The 20,078-nt window shown below is 42.5% G+C and overlaps 1 protein-coding gene across 1 annotated transcript in view; it reads left to right on the top strand.

The window, feature by feature from the left end:
* The window catches only part of FAT3 (FAT atypical cadherin 3), a 520,423-nt gene that overhangs the window by 166,070 nt on the left and 334,275 nt on the right, over window positions 1-20,078 (top strand). The window contains exon 2 of the mRNA XM_059708164.1: window positions 92-406. Coding sequence (XP_059564147.1) covers window positions 92-406 — 315 coding nt within the window. The remainder of the gene's footprint in view (window positions 1-91; window positions 407-20,078) is intronic.

Here is a 20,078-nt window from a genome sequence, read left to right as displayed (position 1 = left end):
CATTACTTAGCACAGCCCTCCTGAATTCGGGATGATTTACTTAATGTCCTTCAATTTCACGGTAGCAATCACGCTCTCTGTTTTCTCCTAGGAGTCATCTCTACTGCAGACATCCTGGATCGAGAGACAACAGGGTCCTACTGGCTGACAGTGTATGCCACAGACCGGGGCGTGGTTCCACTCTATTCCACTATTGAGGTCTACATTGAAATTGAGGACGTGAATGACAATGCCCCGCTGACCTCAGAACCCATTTATTATCCTGTCGTCATGGAAAACTCTCCCAAGGATGTGTCTGTCATTCAGATTCAAGCTGAGGATCCTGACGCGAGTTCCAATGAAAAACTGACATACAGGATTACAAGTGGGAATCCTCAGAATTTTTTTGCCATCAATATCAAAACAGGTAAGCGTGCTCATATGACTCTTTAAAATTGGTAGTCCAGCTTTTAAATACATCGGCCTGACGACTGCTTAGTTGTATTATTTTATTTATTCCCTAATTTATTTTGTGTGGAGAACAGCATCCTCCTTTCAAAGGGGGGTTTCTGAAAAGCTAAGCATTCTACTATCTATGGTATATTTACATTTCAACTGATACCAAGGTGAAGGGATCTAATAAAAATTAGAGGCTTTTATAGAAAGCCTTGTATTTGCTTTATTCCAAAGAAAACATAAATGGCCCAGCCGGTGTGACTCAGTGGTTGAGGGTCATCCTATGAACCAGGAGGTCACAGTTCGATTTCTGGTCAAGCCACATGCCTAGATTGCAGGTTCCATCCCCAGTGTGGGGCGTGTAGGAGGCAGCCGATCAATGATTCTCTGTCATCATTGATGTATCTATCTCTCTCTCCATCTCCCTTCCTCAAATATATATATTTGGAAAAAAAAAAGAAGAAAAATGGTTCCAGGATACTCAGAGGGCCAACTACTGTCTTTCTGTTTCTTGGGAGAGAGTAACTTGGCTATGAGTGAGCTATTTGTGACACTCCTCCTTCTCAGAACTTCCTCCTCGCTCATTCTCAGTCCTGCTTGCTATAAGAGCTCCTGAAAGTCTTAACTTTAAGCCTGTAGTTTCTTGTGATTCCTATACCTGCCCATCAGTGAAGTGTCAGTGTTTAGGAGAACTTCCGGTGTCCCAATCTCTGCACAAAGTATACAAACATTTAATTTTCTGGTCTTTTGCTCAAAACATTTCTAGAGCATGTAACAAAAAAATTTTTTTTTAATAAGAATCAAGGGCCAGAGTGGAATTTGTTGGAATGCATTCTGAGACAAGTCTGTAGACTGGAAAATGCTTTGTAGAGCGAATCTCAGTTTGTTGCTTTCTTGTGATTTGCCTCTTCTAGATCTTAACTCAGGAAGTAAAACACTCAGTGAGAGTTGTGATGGATAAAGTTTTAATTAATTGAAATTTAGAAGAATGTAAAAAATAGATACTATTGCTATCGCACCCTGGAAAAGTGAAAAGTTAGGGTAGGTTGTTATTTGTTGGTGTGGGCACTGCTAGGTTTCCAAACAAACGGCTGATCGTGTTGGTAGTTATTTCTCCTGCCTGCTTTATTCCAAAGAAAACATAAAGTAGAAACACATAGCTGACCCCAGGCATTTTATAAATGTGAAGTTCCCATTAACATAATTTGAAGAGGATGCCAAGTATTTTGGAAACTATTGATTTTCTCTAATGATGAGTGAGTTGGTCATTTGGTTAAGCAGAGTTTAGCATTCTAACAGTGTGGAATCAGGATTTGAATTGTGTTTCATTACAAAAAAGAGTGGTCTTCATCTGTCAGTGAGTGAGGCCTGCTTGAACCTGAAGAAGCTCAGTCTCAGAGATTTGGAGCCTGGCCCAACGTTTCAGAGCCCCATTAAGTGGGGAAAATGGCTGGTGCACTTGAACGCCTGAGCTGTGCTGGGAAGTCCCTCCTGATTCGCTTTCTTGCTGTAACAAAGAGCTCCGTGTCACATGGTGACAGAGAAATGAATTCGGATACATTAGAAAGTTGAGAGAGAGAGAATAGTGGCAAAAAAGCCACAGCAAAGAGGTCGAGGACACAAACATCTTTACATTTCATAGCCCCTGTGGAATCTGAGATACCAAGTCGGATTCTGCATCTTCCACCTTGACTTCATTAGCCCTTGATCATTAACAATGAGCCCACCATGCTCCTTATGATAAAAGACACTGCAGAAGGGCACTTTCAACGGAAAATAAAGGAAGTGTGAATGTCACAGGGAAGAACTGGGCTTGGATGTGAAGAATGTAGACTGTACATTATGTGCAGAGAATCTGTAGACGCGTGTAACCAAAGCTGTCTTTTTTATAGCTTTTTAAAAAGTGTGCACATGAATGTTCAGAAAATATTGTATTCCTACAATTTGGCCTATCTTACCTAATAAGAGTCTTAATCATATTTCTAATTTCTATGTTTTTGCAATAGATTTTTAAAAGCATTTGTGCTAGGAATGACATTTTAGACTAACTTTTTAAATTGCCTACGATAAATATATCGCATACTTTGTAATTCTCAAGCACATGGTGAGAAAACACTGGGTATTGTTTATTCATTTGATCGCTCACCAAGCAAATGTTGTGCCCAGTAGTTTATAAACAAGATCTAATAAATAAGATATGTTCCAATTTTTTCAGGGACCCAAGGAAAAATGAAATTAAAATAATACATATATATGCATATATATATACACATATATATAATACAATAAAAAGTATAATAATTGATTATGGTAGAGAAGTTTCACTCATTATGAGGTTAGTGTGAGTGATAGTCAAGGAGTGCTTCATGGAGGAGGTGACATTTGAGATTAGAAGTCTTATGTTTCCAATCCTTTTGCTGCACTTCCTGAGAAACAGGAAAACATAGACTATATCAGACAGCTTCACCAGCTTCGTAAACTTGGGAAAGTTCTTGAGCTCTCTGAACTCCAGTGTTCAGGGAGCAGGGATTGTTGCAAGGACTATCGAAACCTCCTGTGAAATGCTTTGCCTGGTGCCTGGCACAGTGAAGCTGTGCAGTGCAGGCTGAGAGCATCCTGAGGGCTTCCACTCAGATTGCAGGCATGCCATTTAATCCCCTTGCACGTCAGATTCTTAGCTGGAAAGTGAGAATGACCTTACTCACTACCCAGGGGTTGCTCATGAGACTGAATGCCATGCTGTGTTTGAAGGCTGTAGGTGAACTACAAAGCTCTGTAAGAATCGTGCTTTTACTATGGGCATTTCTATTGGGATTCGCAGAACCACAGGCCTGGTGCAATTTTGTTAAGCGTGTTGCCCTAAGTACCATGGTGCCTGTGGAGCAATTCTCAGCCAGCTCAACCAACTTTCCAAAGAGACATTTTCATTTTTGGCATTCCTTCCTGTCTCCCTGAAGTCATTTGCCTGAAATAGTTATGTTAATGTAACATTTTTTAGTAATGAATCTGGAGATGTACCTACCCAGGATATTTAGGGAAGATTTGTGCTTTAGATTTTCTCAAGTAAAAATTGGATGTAGACTCATTTAAACTGACCTTTCAGTCCTTCCTCTGGGTTAGAGCTGAAATTTATAGAGTTTTGTTTTGTTTTGGCAATGTGCTACATAATAAATAGAGATTAAAATGATGAATGCAAAGTCAAATACTATCAATAATTATGATCCACAGCTTGCAGCAGATAACAGATGTCCTGGACCCAGGAAGGGAGAGAGGTTTCTGTATTGAACACTCTGTTCTCTCTCCAAAGAACTGTTTGCTTTTTCTACCAGATTTGAAATCACGTAGTATCAGTAGTCTGTGTGGACCTTCTTCAGTAAGTCCTGTGGCTTAAGAAGGAAAACAAAAGCTGTAATGGCGTGAGGTCCTTTCTGGACTGTACAGAAACATTTGATTAATTCCAGGCTGAGCAGGTGAATTCAATCAAATGCAGCCCCCTCGCATGTGCATGCCTTCGCCAGTCAGTAACTGGAGCCCTGCCTGTGTGCTCTGCACAGCAGACTGGTGTTCACTTGCTCTTTGGGTGAGCAGGAATCAGAGACTTCTTGTTAGCACTTGTAAGAAAATCCAAGCTGGCCGCTGATTGGCCATCCAGGCTGAATTAGGGAACAGGTGTAGGAAGTTAGTTCCTCTAGAACAGTGGTTCTCAACCTGTGGGTCGTGACCCCTTTGGCGGTCGAACGACCCTTTCACAGGGGTCGCCTGAGACCATCCTGCATATCAGATATTTACATGACGATTCATAACAGTAGCAACATTACAGTTATGAAGTAGCAACGAAAATAATTTTATGGTTGGGTCACAACATGAGGAAATGTATTTAAAGGCCAGAAGGTTGAGAACCACTGCTCTAGGGGTTCAGAATGTTTACTCCAGTCCTGTCTACATGCATGGAATCCACTTAGCACAGTGCCAACACTTAATAAAACACTCAGTGGACTTTAATTGTTCTTGTTAGTCATCCTGTATTTCTCACTGGGATAAAGTTTGTGTAAGTTGCAAGCATACACCTCCACTGTCTTGAGGAAGGTGTACTTGAAAGGTAGTGATGTCTCTTCTTATCAGTTAGTATGTAGCATTAAAGCCTTCCATTCAGTTTAATAAAGTATACTTGAGGCCCAGTGCACGAAATTCATGCAAGGGGCTTGGCCCTCCCAGCCTCGGCCAGCCCTCGCAGCCCCAGCTTCGTCCGGAAGGTTGTCTGGAGAGTTGTTCTGCTATTTGGTCTAATTAGCATATTAGCTGTTTATTATAGAGGATTGTGCACTACTTTGTACTGCTGCTGTTCTAGACCCCAGATGTTGGCAGGATAGATGATATTACAAAGTATAAAATGGGTTATGCACTCAGGGAATTTAGCCTCATGGGGAAAACTAGGAATCACATGAGGCAATTTGGAAAGATATGGTCAACCTCCATGGGATGTCAGCTGTGAACAAGGTCACATGTCAAATTAGGGGAGGTTGGTGCCAGCTGGAGTAAAGGGGCTGGAGCAAGGACTCCACAGACCTGAAGTGGGTCCCGAAGCGTGGGTCCATCTGCACAGAGAAAAGCCAGAGGGCGACCCAGGGAATAGAAACCAGTTACACTGACCTTGAGACCCATCTGTTGCTACTAGAGCTAGTTTGAGAGGCACTGGATGATTAGAAAAGGAATTTTAACAGACTCGTAATTGCCTGGAGTGTTGCACGATATCAGGAGTAGCAAATACGCACACCTCCTTGGCTTTTTTAGTCTGTTGATATCTTTCATTGTGTGTTTTTTAAATATATTAAAATCTGTGTTTTTATAACCTCCTTCAGAGAGGCCTACTTGAAATAAACGAAAGTCTAAGATCAGTTGGGCTGTGTTGCGGGCCTGTGTCTATGAAAGCACTCCTTGCTCACTCCAGATCTTCCCGTGATTGGCTATCCGGGGCATGGGCTTTCTCAAGTCCTTCCTGCAGTGGCAGTATCTCCCTGTGGCCCCATCACAGGAATTGTCACCTGTATTTGAGTGGAGGTGAAGCTCAGCTTTCTTTTACTTTCTGTGAACGTCTTGCAAGAACCCTGCCCAAAGCTTGTTTGACTGATAGGCAGACCCGCTGGCCAGATGAGTTGAGAGGAAGAGATCCTCTTCCAAAGTGTGGTAGCTGCAGGAAAACCTCGAAGCCTACTCTTAACCATTGATTCCCTTGGGGTTTGTCATTTTCCCTATTAAAACAGGAGAGTGCCTCATTAAAATATTGAATGCCCGTATTTCTAAAATCAACTCTAACATCAGCTCCTCTTTGGTCTATGGAAGTGGTCGGCAAACTCATTAGTCAACAGAGCCAAATATCACCAGTACAACGATTGAAATTTCTTTTGAGAGCCAAATTTTTTAAACTTAAACTATATAGGTAGGTACAGTGTTATTAACTTAATTCGGGTACTCCTAAGCTGGCCTTTGCTAAAAACGTCTTCAATCTGATTGAGGTACATTCGCTGAGGTCGACCCCTTCCAACTCTCCCATCCACACTCGTCTTGTATACTTGTTTCAGATAGACGAGTGTGGATGGGAGAGTTGGAAGGGGTCGACCTCAGCGAATGTACCTCAAAACAATGTACCTCCCCCGCGCTGCGTATCCCCGCAGCCCGCCTGCGCCATGTCTCCCGTCGCCCGACCAACCGACACCCACCACTTCTAATGCCACTTCTTCAAAATAGACTCGCCCAGGCCGAAAACCGACTTCTGCACCTGGGCCACGAAGTTTCAATCGCACTGTACATGCGCGCCCACACGTGATATTTTGTGGAAGAGCCACACTCAAGGGGCCAAAGAACCGCATGTGGCTAGTGAGCCGCAGTTTGCGGACCACAGGTCTATGGTATAAGATGTAGTGGGTATTAAGGAAGCGGTAACTGAAAGAGGCATCTAGACCACCCTTCAGCATGACAGTAAGCACAGGTCAGGCTTGTTAGAATGCAGAAACCTGGGGTAGAGCCCAATGATTTGCTTTTCTAACTAGTTCATAGGTCAGTGATGGCGAACCTATGACATGCGTATCAGAGGTGACACGCGAACTCATTTTTTTGGTTGATTTTTCTTCATTAAATGGCATTTAAATATATAAAATAAATATCAAAAATATACACCTTTGTTTTACTATGGTTGCAAATATCAAAAAATTTCTGTATGTGACACGGCACCAGAGTTAAGTTAGGGTTTTTCAAAATGCTGACACGCCGAGCTCAAAAGGTTCGCCATCACTGTCCTAGATGATGCTGATGTTGCTTCCCTGAGAGCCTGGTTAGTAAGACTCTGGACCTTAGCAGCCAAAGAGAAAGAAAAGAGGGAGGTCACAAGGTGCTTAGATATACACCTGAGGACAAAGTAGCCAACTTTATAATTCATCCACTTAGAGTCCTGGAGTTTTGAGATTTGACTATAAATTTAAAGTGGTCTCTCCACCATCACCCCCAATCAACTTGCTTATATTTCCTGTTTTATGAAGTGAAAAAAGAAAATTCTGTCCTTTTAATTCTCCAAGAGCAAAACATTAGAACTAGGTTCATAGTTGATAAAAACAAAACTATGGGCTATATAATACTTAGAAATCCTTGTATTATTTTCATATTTGTAGAATCAAACAAATTGTTACTAAAGTGGAACTCAGACATACCTATGTGGATAAATAAACAAGCATTTGATTTTAGTATATCTCTATAAAAAAATGTTAGTTCTTAAGGCAGCCGTGCTCAAAAATAATTTGGTCTCTTAAATAGGCTAAGTCTTAGATTTATGCACAGCCTGTTTGGTGATATTCTGCTTAGAAAACCACCTTTCCCTGGAAAACAGAAGGATAAATTACTATGTATAAAATCAGAGATTACAAAGAAAAAAAACACACAGGATGAGGGACAAGGGTCCATACGAATATTGGTGCTTTTTCTTCATAGTGAACCTTGTAGAAACCTCCTGCTGCCCTCTCCTATTCCTTATTCCTGCCTAATGAAAGCTCACTTCTGAATGAGCAGAAATGGCCGCTGGATGATGAGTTGATATTCATAAGTCTGGGCGCAAAGTGGATAATGTAGCGAATGAGTATGTATGAAACTGTAAATCACCCTCGCTCCTTCCTTCAGCCATGAAAGGAGACCTTGTCCTATAGAACATTCAATTGTGTTCATTTAATCCAACAAGTCCCCTAGAACAAATGGGGCTCATGCAGATTTATCACAGGAGGTTATTTAAATTCAGCGGTGACCTTTGCCTCCCTGGTGCATGAGCTCCCAGTGAACAAGGACAAAGGGAACCATCCTGCCCTGCCATTATGTCCCTAAGGAGGCTGTGTGTTTCCCCATTTGATCAACTCTTAACTGGGAGCTGGGGAGTGGGGTAGGGGACCCCAGGGGTGCACAAGGCTTAGTCAAAGTGGCCATGTTTTCTCCTGGTGGGGACTCTGGCTCTGCCTTCCTGTGGTTTGATTTTGTTCGAAGGCTGGTTTTGAATGTAAGTACCGGTTTCAGATTTTCCCATCTCAGGATTGCTAACAGTTTGGACTGGAGCAGTCTTCGTTGTAGGGGACTATCTCATACATTATAAGATGTTTAGCAGCATCTCTGGCCTCTACTAGATGCCAGTAGCACCTCTCCCCCTCTTTGTGACAGCCAGAATATCTCCAGACATTGTCTCCGGGAGTAAAATTGCCTCGTTGAGAGTCATGAGGTAATTCGGAATATTCTATAGGCCTCGATTACATATGGCCCTGAGAAAAGCACCCTCTACAAAATGATGTACTGGTTATAGAAGTGTGATGGTATTGTTAACGGGAAAAAAAATGTGTATGCGCATATATCTCTATATATGGGCACATATGTATCATCTGTATGTATAAAAGGCTAATATGCTAAGTGACCCTCCTACCATCCAACCGGTCACCATGACGCACACTGACCACCAGGGGGCAGACGCTCAATGCAGGAGCTGCCAAGCTGCAGTGACTTGGCAGCGGCGGTTCTCAGGTGGCGCACCCCAAAACCAGAGAGGAGGGAGCCCGATTCCTTGCAGGGCCACGCGATTCCCCCTTCAGCCGTGAGTTAGGTTGTTGCTGGGGCACTGTCAGCCCCGAATCTGGTTACTGCACACTTGCATTTGCGTTCCACACCCTGTACAGTAGCAACTTGGCAGAGTGCCCTCTCACACTCCAGGACCCCTCAGGGGGTGTCAGACAGCTGGTTTCTTCCCTATCCCTGCAGGCCAGGCTGGAGGACCCCACCTGCTGGGGGGACCCTGCTCACTCTGCAGACTCCAGGGAGGGACTGCGTGGGAAGTTGGCTGCAGGGTGTGTCTGGCCCATCTCACCCAGTCCCACCCCACCAGCCACCTTCTAATTAATTTCCTTTCAATGTTCATGAATCCGTGCACCAGGTCACTAGTTAATAATAAAATGACAAAATACAAAGGGGAAGAAATCCAAAGCCTTCTCTCACTGCACTGTAACTCCAGGATCTTCGTATGTTGAAGGCCCTATGAATACTTGAAATCAAATCTATTAGAAAACAATAACAAATCTACAAACAGTGAATATGGAGGAAGTTATCATTTTCTCAAATCTTAGTATTTGGGGAGGATTTGCCTGGTAACAAAATTCTCACCGGAGTCAGTTTTGAATAGCATTCTCCGAAGACAGCTGGCAGAGATTATTTTGAGGGTTCCAGGGTTTATTCCCTTGAAATGCTTAAGCAGCTCCAAATCCTGTTCCTGCTTAATGTCAGCCTCTGACAGATACATATGTAGACTGTTTCTTCCCTGGAATAAAAGTGATGAAAAAGAAAAACAAATCCCTTTGACCTTGATTGGAGATTGTGCAACCATGTCGCCAGATAAGGTCCCGAGCTCTTGGTCATCCCTGGGAACCCTGCAGCACTCACTTAGGAGCCCCAGAAAGTGGTAGGTTCCTGGGGACATAAACCAGTGTCCCAGATCGCCCCCTTGGATAAATCTTAGGATTGGAAAGACTTGCTAAGTGGGACCTGGTGCCACCCTCAGTAATAAGAAGGAAACCTTTTCCCCCAAATTAAGTCCAGTTTCAATGGGCCTGGCCACTAGCTAGGCAGCATCATGTGTTTTTTTTCCCCCATTTATGAGATTCAGATCTTTGAGTTAATATGACTGTGATTGGAAAAAGCATTTACAGGGGCTGATTTTATAAAACTGAACTACAGGCAGGGATGGGAACTTTGGTAAAAGTGAGCGAAGACTGAGCTGGCACAAGTTGGAGAGAGGAGAAACGAGGCTGCTGCTCGGCTGGGAACTTACTCTGGTCTTGTGGGCGACTGAGAGGCACTCCTGGAGGGGTAGGGTGCCAGCCACTCCGTGTGACTAGTGGTGTTGCATGTCTTCCAAGCTGGTCCTGTGTCCTGCTCACCCACCTGGGGGCTGGGGAGGAGGGACAGCCTTTCTAGACTCCTAGCCCTGGAGTTCAGCTGCCAGCATAGCTGCTACTGGAAATTACTGAGAATTATTTGGGAGGTGATTGAGTCATGTAAATAAAAGAGATGATGATGATGATGATGTGTGTGTGTATGTGTGTGTATGTGTGTATGTGTATGAGAGAGAGAGAGAGAGAGAAAGAGAGAGAGAGAGAGAGAGAGAGAGAGAGAGAGAGAGAGAGAGAGATTGATTAAGGTTATATATTTCTCTTCTATTTCTTCTATCTGGCTATTTACCTGGTATTCTACTGCAATAATTTACTACATCAGTTTATTACTTTCTTCTGTTCTGAGAGAAACAGTAAATTTTAATTGAAAACATTGCCTGCCTCTCTTCATTCTTCCAGAGCATTGTTAGGGAGACTCCTGGATCTCCCTGAGTTTGTGCCCCCCCCTCCCCCAGGTATGATGGGAGGGTGGGAGGAGGACCCCTAACCCAGAACAGAAGTCTGCTTGGTGACCTGAGCCATGGTGGCATATTCATGTATAAAATCCTTTGGCTCTCACCACAATCCTGGGAGGAAGCTGGGATTCTGGGAAACTGTGTGACTGGCCCCAGGTCGCCCAGCTAGTAGGTGCAGAGCTAGGGTTGTTCTGATTAATGGTCCGTAATGCTAAAGACAGAGGCTATTGAATTTGAGAAATGTGAGCAAATTCAATAAACACATTACTGATCCTAGAACTTTGGATCTCCCAGAAATCTTTCAGATGACTGTGTGCACACTCTCTGTTTTACAGGAGTATTATGGGTGGGATTTTGTCCCCCAAAATGACATGCTTTAAGTCCCTATACCTGTCCCCATGAATGTGGCCTGATTTGGAAAGAGGGTCTTTGTGGAAGTAATTACGTTAAAATGAGGCGATATTGGATTGAAGTGTACCCTAATTCAGTGACTGGCGTCTTTATTAGAAGAGGGGAATTTGGACACAGAGACAGAGGTTACAGGGCATGGAGTTGGGCAGCCATAAACCAAGGAATGCTGGGGATTGCCAGCAACCTCCAGAAGCTAGGAAAGCACAAAGGACTCTCCCTATCAACTCTTCAAATAAAGTGTGGCCTTGCTGGCCACAGACTTCCAGCCTCTAGAACTCTATGAGAATAAGTATGTTGTTTAAAAAATTGTTTATTTATTGATTTGAGAGAGAGAGAGAAACATTGATTTGTTGTTACATCTATTGATGCTTTCATTGATTGCTTCTTATATGTGCCCTGACCTGGGGATCAAACCCACAACCTTGGTGTATAGGGTCTGCATTCGCACCACCTGAACAACCCAGCCAGGACTGCATTTCTGCTATTTTAAGCGACCACATGTGTGGTACTTTGTTGTAGCAGCTTTAGGAAACAGGTGCAATCTCAGGCTACAGGTGGGAAGGTTGAGCTCTCCTAAGGGAGTGAATGAAGCTAGTTGACAAAACCAAGGGCCACCTACTCCTAATCAGTGTTCTTATTAGACTAAATGTTAAGAGTTTAAGTAGTTTTTTTGTGTGTGTTTTTACCATAGTCAAGCCTGGCCTTAGTTAGGTTTCTGTTTGTTTTGCACTATGTTTGACCGAGTTGAGTTTAATTATTTCATTGTTCTAAAAGCGATAGGGCTTTGAAGAGAGCCTTATGTGGCATTGAATCACTATAACTATGCCAGGACTTCTGAGAGATCATCCGTGGATGGCCCTCTCATCTTGTATAGGGCTGACTGTGGGGGAGTTAGTGTTGACTGGCATTCGATGTGCTTCATAAATCAGATCTCATCAGAGTCTCATTTATTCAGTGATTTCTCAGTCTTTTAAGGTAGATTCTCTTGAAGTACTTTCCTGTTAAGTCATGGAAGTTTCTACCTGAAAAGTTATTCCAGGATGGAGCGTAGCTTCACCATCGACCTTGAGAACTTGAAGTTCAGCTTTAGTATTGTTACCACTGCATATTCTCCTCTTGTCATTGTCTGCCATCTTTGAATGACTTTGGTTCTAGCTTCTTGACATTCTTATGAAAATGCCCAATTGTTTTGAAAATCTATACATTTTATTCACATTGAGGTAGATTATTCTAGGAAAGCATATGAAAATCTAACAATGAAATGATAAAACCAACATGTGGTGAGTTATGGTTAGCAACCTCATAACTTTATAGCAAAAATGACAAATGTTTGTTTAGAGCTTTGCCATGCAAAGTCATAACACTGGGAGGGGGAGGAGCTGCATGGAGTAGTGTTCAAGAGCTTGGACACTAGAATCAGATGTCTTTGCATTTGAATTTGAACTCGACGATGTCTTAGCCGTGTGATATTGGGCACATTACTTAACATTTCTGAGCTTCAGCTTCATCCTCTGCGGAAATGGGGAAAATTGTAATATCTAGTGCATTGCCTTACCACCAGGACTAAAGGAGTTAATATATGTAAAGTACTTTCAAAAGTACTTGGCATGTAGTAAACTCCCAATGTATGTAAAATGTGATTGTCTTCACATGTACAGTTTGTTTTAGTTAATTTGCATCCACATTATGCAATTAAGTTCGTAGGCAGTTGGTGTTTCCAAGCTACCAATAACACTTTGCTTATAGATACCTTAAGTATCGTCTTGTAAGACTGTCCATCTGCCATGCTCACTTCCCTGTGTGAGCATCTAAATCAGTGGTTCTCAACCTTCCTAATGCCGCGACCCTTTAATACAGTTCCTCATGTTGTGGTGACCCCCAATTTCATTGTTACAAATTGAACATAATTAAAGCATAGTGATTAATCACAAAAACAATGTGTAATTATATATGTGTTTTCCGATGGTCTTAGGCGACCCCTGTGAAAGGGTTGTTCGACCCCCAAAGGGGTCACGACCCACAGGTTGAGAACCGCTGATCTAAATTAAGTTGTAGCTGAAAGTGGACTGTGATGGCGCCAGAGAGCCCTTTCTTGGGCTCCTGGAAACCTCTCTCCCTGTTTTAGATCTACTTTGCAAGGATAAAATATAAGATGCCTTGGAAAGAGCACTAGTAGTAATAATTGGGTTATCCAGACCCTGCCCTTAACTACTCTTGTTACCATGGACACGTTTACCTCATTCCCGTGGCCTCGGAATCCTCACCTATAAATCAATGAGTTTGAACAAGAATCAAATACATCAGTACCTGATGGGTGCCGCCCCTGCTTCCTGCTCCCATGGTAGACATCATTAATCACTTGTAACAGCCTTTCATATTGTGCCCATGCTTGGCACCCGTTCAGCCTAACACTGTTGGGGAGCTGCTAGGAGAAGTTGCATTTATTTTCCACTGAAGGCCCTGAGATCATTTCTACCTCTGATAGCCTCTGAGTCTATAAATGACGGCGGCATTGAAGGGAAGGAAAGAGAGGAACTGTGGGTAGAGACGTGGTGGAAATACAGATACCCGGGACTTGGTGACACTGAGAATAGGTGGACATGAGCGGTGAAGACAGTCTGAAGGGTGTAAGGAAAGGGGCACCAGGCTTGAAATCTCACAGAGGAGACATCTTGTTGTAAATCATTGGACATATTTGGGCCAGCCCACAACACCCTTTTCTCAGAGTACCCCCTCCTTGCCCCAGCCAGTTAGAGGGGGATAGACACTGAGACCGAGGTTCTGCCTTCTGGGATTTGTCAGTGGGATTCAGAGATAATCTCTGTCTGTGGTGGGATTGAGAAGTTGTAAGCCTTAGAACTATATATAAGTGAATATTTGCGGCCCCCCCACCCAAAAAAAATTCACATGATGAAACCAAAGCCCCAGTATGATGGTATTTGAAGGTGGAGCCTTTGGGAAGTAACTGTGTCATGAAGGCAGAGCCCTCGTTACTAAGAGTAAGGTGCTTATAAAAGAGACCCCGGAGAGACCTGCCTCCCCGGCCACCATGTGAGGACGCAGCTAGGAGACTCAATCTGTCAGCCAGGCAGTGGGCCTTCACCAGATGCCGAAAGCGGCTGCCAGCATCTTGACCTTGGACTTGTAGCCTCCATACGTGTGAGAAAGAAAGTCTTGTTGTTCATAAGCCACCCAGTGTAAGGTATGTTGTTACGGTGCCCAGAACATACGAAGGTAGTGGCTGTGTGCATGAAGCAGCCTAGAGACACGGACAGATGGGCTCTGAGAGGCATGATCCTAAAGACCTTCCGGTGGCTGCCCCGATGTTAGTGAGACTCAGCTCTATTCTTTGCCCTTCGATTGTCTGATAATATATAACTTTGCCAAAGTTTGAAATAGGTTTCTCGTTATGTAAGGGCCGTAAGAGGCTGCTACTGTAGAAAGCAAGTCAGGAGTGAGGCTCCAGAAAGAAGAAATGTGTTCTCTCATGTTGGTGCTGCAAACAGATTAAAGACCACAAGAAGCCATTAGATTGGGTAAACGGAAGAGATCAGCGGGAGGTATTTGTCTTTCTAGGTTGCATTATGGCTGGATGTCTCGTCTACATTAGCCTGAATGCTGACCGCCACTTCTTATCTGCCATTCCTGACATTCTGCGGGTCATGACCCAGAATCTGTGTGGTCTCCAGCATGTGCTTGGATTAAGCTCTCTCTCTCTTTATTAAGAGTTCTTAGATGGATGTTTTATTGGTTTAAATTTTATCTGTAGCATTCCATAGGAAAATCTGCCAACAAGCACCCTATTTTAGACAGCTCTACTTATCCTTAACTGGTGGAACAAGATATGCACAGGAGTTACACCCTGGGAAATTCACCCAGCGACCCTTGGGAAGCCTGGATCCCTTCTCAGTTGGAGCCCCATCTCAGTCACATGGCAGAGGACAAGTTTGTAACTTCTCAGGCTCAGGTTCCCCATCTGTAAAGTGGGGATACTACATGAGTTTTGGGCGGGCAAAAGGGCTAATGTATTTTATAAACCACGTAGCTTAGCCTTGTACACATGAAGTGCTCAGTAAATATTAACTAATATCCAGTACTTATTAAATGCATTCAACTTCCTTGCCTTTCAACAGAACTTGCTTATAAAGAATCCTTTCTTGTAATTTGAGAAAGAATCATCCTGATTAAATACATTAAAAATCTAAAGTGTGCCCTAACCGGTTTGGCTCAATGGATAGAGTGTCGGCCTGCGGATTGAAAGGTCCCAGGTTCGATTCCGGTCAAGGGCATGTACCTAGGTAGTGGGCACATCCCCAGTATGGGGTGTGCAGGAGGCAGCTGATTGATGTTTCTCTCTCATCGATGTTTCTCACTCTCTATCCTTCTCCCTTCCTCTCTGTAAAAAAATTAATAAAATGTATATTTTTTTTAAAAAAGGAAAAAAAAAGAAAGTCTTCTTTAAAAACAACAACACTAAGGTGTATAATACATGTTCAAGTTGTACGCCAGGTATACATGAACTACTGTATGCCAGGTACTGTGCTAGGCATAGAGGGTCTGAGGATGGTAAAACAAGAACTCTGTCCTTTAATATCTCATAAGCCAGAGTGATTTCACCGCAAACTGTCATCAATTGCTACTGTCACACAGCTTTAAAATGAAAAGAATCTTCAGGCTTTTTATGGGACTTTATTTTCTGACAATAATAAATGGTTATAGTATATATTGGTTGTATTAAGAAGGAAGACATTTTGAGACATTGAATGAGGAGATGTCAAATAAATCCATCACATTAGACTATACCAGGCAGAAAATGCTAAGCCTTTGCCAGCGCGCCATTTAAAAACATGTTGCCATTGCAGATACTTTAGTTAAGGAAGACAAATCCAATTTTACCTCCTACCACTTAAGTTAATTTCTCTTCTCCGTAAAATTTCCTGCTTTATAAAGACATACTTCATCTTGGCTATGTACGTACTAAATTGTTCATTTTTTACTTAGTTAAATTGTTTTCTGTCACAGTGAGAAATGCTTTCCTCTGAAGAAATGATGTTCGTGCATGGGAAATAGGGATATTTATTAAAATGGTTATTACAAAACGAGATGTAGAAGTATTTCTATAATTTGAGTATTTAAGTATTTTAGTACCCAATGGAATGACTTCCAGTGTGAAATGGACTTTGATCACCAGAGTCTCCAATCAAATACACTTGGTGGATTTGTGTTTACTTGCAAACGTGTAGAAATATTAGAGGTGCTTTCAGTAGATCTCTAGCAATGCTTTGCTGAGTTGTAATGACTAATAAGTGACATGAATTATTTCATGCATTTATCCTTCTCCGATTTAGTAAGCCTTTATGGATTTGGATTCTGAGCATGGGTTGGGGAGGAATACAAAGAAATAGGAAATTTCTCCGTCCTAAGAAGCAAACAGGCTGTTCACAAGACAAAAACACTTGGCTGTAAAGGGAAAGCCTGTGTTTAGGGTGAATCCTGAGCTATTACAGAAGTTGCATGTTGGAATTTCAGTGTTATCTAGTATCTTCAGATATACATAAATGGTTTTCCCAGATGACCGAAGTTTAACTCTTTAGGTGCCAAAACAAACAAAGTTGATATTTCTGAACTGCTTTCCAAGGTGTATGAGATGTGCCTTTTCATTTTCAAGCATAGTATACTGAGTATAATGGTACAAGCGGGTCTGGCTTCATGGACTTGCAATCAATGCTGTCATGAGGGGCCCCTCCTCAGAAGGGCCACACGCTTGTTTTAATGCTCTGCTGTCATGGTCTGAAAATCCTTCATAATTTTTTAACAAGGGGCTTGGCATTTCCATTTTGCACTGGGCCCTGCAAATTATGTAGCCCATCATGAATACAAGGTTTTCATTTGGACTGGAAATTACTGTCTGGGGCCATCAAGTGCAGCCCTGTTCCCACTTCCTCAGTGGAGCTCAGCTTGCCAGCACTGACTTCTGTTATCAGTATGCCTCTCTCTTCCAGGTCCCTGCCTTCTAATTTGCTGCTTCTCATCTGCTGAGACACCATATAAATAAGGCATTAGAATAGTAAGTAGGCTGAGAATCACCAGGCTCTGAAGGGTGACCTTGAAGACTCCTCCCACCTAGTGGAAGCACCACAGCATCAGTAGCGAGCCTTTGCAACATGTGCTCAGTGATGACAGGCGGGTTTCGTGCCTCTCCTGGACTGATCACATGGGGAGGAGGCTGTCTCTGTGCTAACGCCAGGTGGGACCCTGCAGTTCTGGCCCATTTCCATTCAAGGAAAACTGTTGTGAATAATCTATTTTAAAAGCCCAATTATTCCAAGAGTACTATGGATGATAAGAAGGCAAGTGAGATTTCTTTTTATGAGACCACTGTTACTTCAATCCTATAAACAGTGAAGATTTCACTATTGACCATAAGGGAACTCTTTGGATTCTAGTCATTTCTGTCCCTCCAGATTGTCCACGTAGCTAAAGTAAACCATGGCATACCTTTCTGACACAGGTCGCAGTTGCTAGGTTTGCCTGCCTTTATGCAACCTCATTTGTCTTTGTCTACTTAGCTCTTAACAGCTAGATCAAGTAGAAGTGTTCTCTCTGCAGTGATTTCTAGTTTCCTTCTGGTGTATTTTTCTGGTTTCCACTATCCAAACTATCTGCAGCAAAAGCAAGCAAAAACCAAGGAAATATGTTGTCATTATTTTTAGGTCATTCATAATATAGGAAATGTATTACAAGATGGTAAGTTTTTCAGAATGGGGGAAGGGTTGTTTCTTACTCCTTTATTATTCAACATTCAGTGTTCCTTATTGAGCACCTACTGTGTGCTAAGCACTGTGGTATTACCAGGGTACAATGTGGAATAAGACAATAGTTATCTATCCCAAGGACAGTGCTTTGTACACAGTAGGTGTGTTCTAAGGAAATGCCAAATGAGTGAATGACTGAGTGGGTGAATGAATGCTTTGAATAATATGTATCATCTATTAATATTGCACAGGGGTTTCTTTTGTAGCAAGAAATACTTAAACCTTACTGAAATATAACCTTGGCTGAAATTCTTGTAATTGTTTTGTTTAAACTTCCACTTGACATTTGAACTATTTCAAAATGCCATCTCGGGATTCACTTGCCTCTGAGGAATTAAGGGAAGTTTTATATTGACATGGTTTACAAGTCTTCAGAATGCACACAATACTAGAAATTTCGTAAGTGTTCATAAAGGAAAATTAAGGGGTCTTTAGTTGCTTTGCACATCAGTTTATTCTAGGTTATAAAAGCTCTTTGAGAATTGCAGCATCAATTTTGTGCCAGGTCTTAACATTGATATTCTGCCTCTATGATACTATCATTCTATTGTTTGATTTTAATGGTATTTGATAAGTGGGGGGAGGGAGCAGTAATTATTTGAGAAATGCCTTTTACTTTCATGAACAAGAAAAATATGGGAGTTGGTCTCCTCTAATGGATACCCTAATTGCTATCATAATTGTAAATTATATGATGCTTCACAATATTAAAACTCTTACCTAGTTTATCTATGATAGGTTAAGAATAACCTCTTTTACAAGGTAAGTGTTTATCTGGGGAATCTATAGAAAAGTTCTCTAGAATTATAATTTTATGCCTTAGAATCAAAAGCAACAGACAAATCTAGGTTACCAGACCACACTGATTAGATCCTTCACTTTTGAGGAAGGTCAGCCATTGCACTGATAGTTAAAATAAAGGGAGAAGCGCCCTGGCTCAGTTAGTTGAGTGTCATCCTGTACACCAGAGGGTCACCGGTTTGATCCCTCATCAGAGCACATGGCATGGTTATGGGCTGGATCCCCAGTAGGGGGTGTGTATGAGGCAGCAGATTGATATTTCTCATATCAATGTTTCGCTCTCATACCCTCTCCTTTCCTCTTTCTGTTTAAAAAAAAAAAAGCTATAAAACAGTTAGAAAAAATAAATAAATAAAGGGGGAGGTGGTGATAAAAGTAGGGCCAGCCCCAGCCGGTTTGACTCAGTGGATAGAGTGTTGGCCTGGCCTGTAGACTGAAGGGACCTGGGTTTGATTATGGTCAAGGAAAGGTACCTAGGTAGCAGGCTTGATACCTGGCCCTGGTCGGGACACATGCTAGAGGCAACCAATCCATGTGTCTCTCTCACATCCATGTTTCTCTATTTGTATATCTCTCCTCCTCCCTTTCACTGTCTCTAAAAATCAATGGGAAAATATCCTCAGGTGAGGATTAACCCCCAAAATAAATTAATTAAATAAAATAAAATTAGGGGCACCTGTGTGTAAAGCTTATTTATAACAAAATATTGAAAGTAGTAGATTGTGTGCTTATGGCTTTGGCCTTTTTCATAAACTCATTCTGAATAAATTAAACATTCTCTGGCTTTAATGAGTTGATGATAGATATTATTTTGCCTTGACTTATGTATTAATTATGAATTAATTAATTCAACAAACATGTATGAAACACCTGTTCTGTGTCAGGCCCTGTGCTAGGCCCTGAGAGAACAAAAGGAGAAACACATCATCCCTCCAGGCCCTCAGGGTCTGTCTGTCACGGCCCACTGCCCTTGGACTTTGGTTCCAAATTTCGCAGTACTTCATTTCATTTTTACTGATCCCTGCTGAACAACTGGCTTCTTACCCTGTATAGCTTTAATCTCCCCTGCATCCTAGGTTCTTTGCCAAGACAAGAGTGATCATAAACCAGCACTTCGCTGTGCTAGGGGAGCTCCCCTGTGTGTGAAGCCCGTCGTCAGCCCTTTCTACAGAGAAGAACCTCCGTGCTTCGGGGCATACACTTCCCAGCTAAGCATTAAACCGTACACATGTCTGAAAGAATGTTGGCAAGGAGTAGCTGGTTTCTTTAACAAGTAAACGTAGTCCCACCGATCTGTTATAACCACCAATCAAACATGACAAGGACAGTCTGTGTCTGTCGGCACCTGACCTGCCTCCACGCACCGAGGAAGAAAATCACATTGTGAAAGCTGGACCTTTAACAGGATCATCCTTAGGAGAGGTGCCCAGAGTCCTGTCCCCAACCAGAAAAGCTCTTAGAATTCACAAAGACTCTCTTAGAATTCATATACTCTCCGTACTTCCTGGGTGCAGCGCCCTCCTCTGGTGACAGGAAGGACTAACAGTCCGCTTCCACCTCAGCCTCAGGGCACTCCAGGTCTAGATGGACAGACATTCATGTGGTCAGGTGGTAAAGCAGCGCAAGTATAATGCCCTCCTAGAGAGCTGTGAGACTGATGTGTGCCAGGGTCTTATTGAAGCCGCATACCTATTGGGGGC

This window comes from Myotis daubentonii, chromosome 9 (genome assembly GCF_963259705.1).
Source record: "Myotis daubentonii chromosome 9, mMyoDau2.1, whole genome shotgun sequence".
NCBI lineage: Eukaryota > Metazoa > Chordata > Mammalia > Chiroptera > Vespertilionidae > Myotis > Myotis daubentonii.
This window is presented reverse-complemented; position numbering and strand designations above follow the sequence as displayed.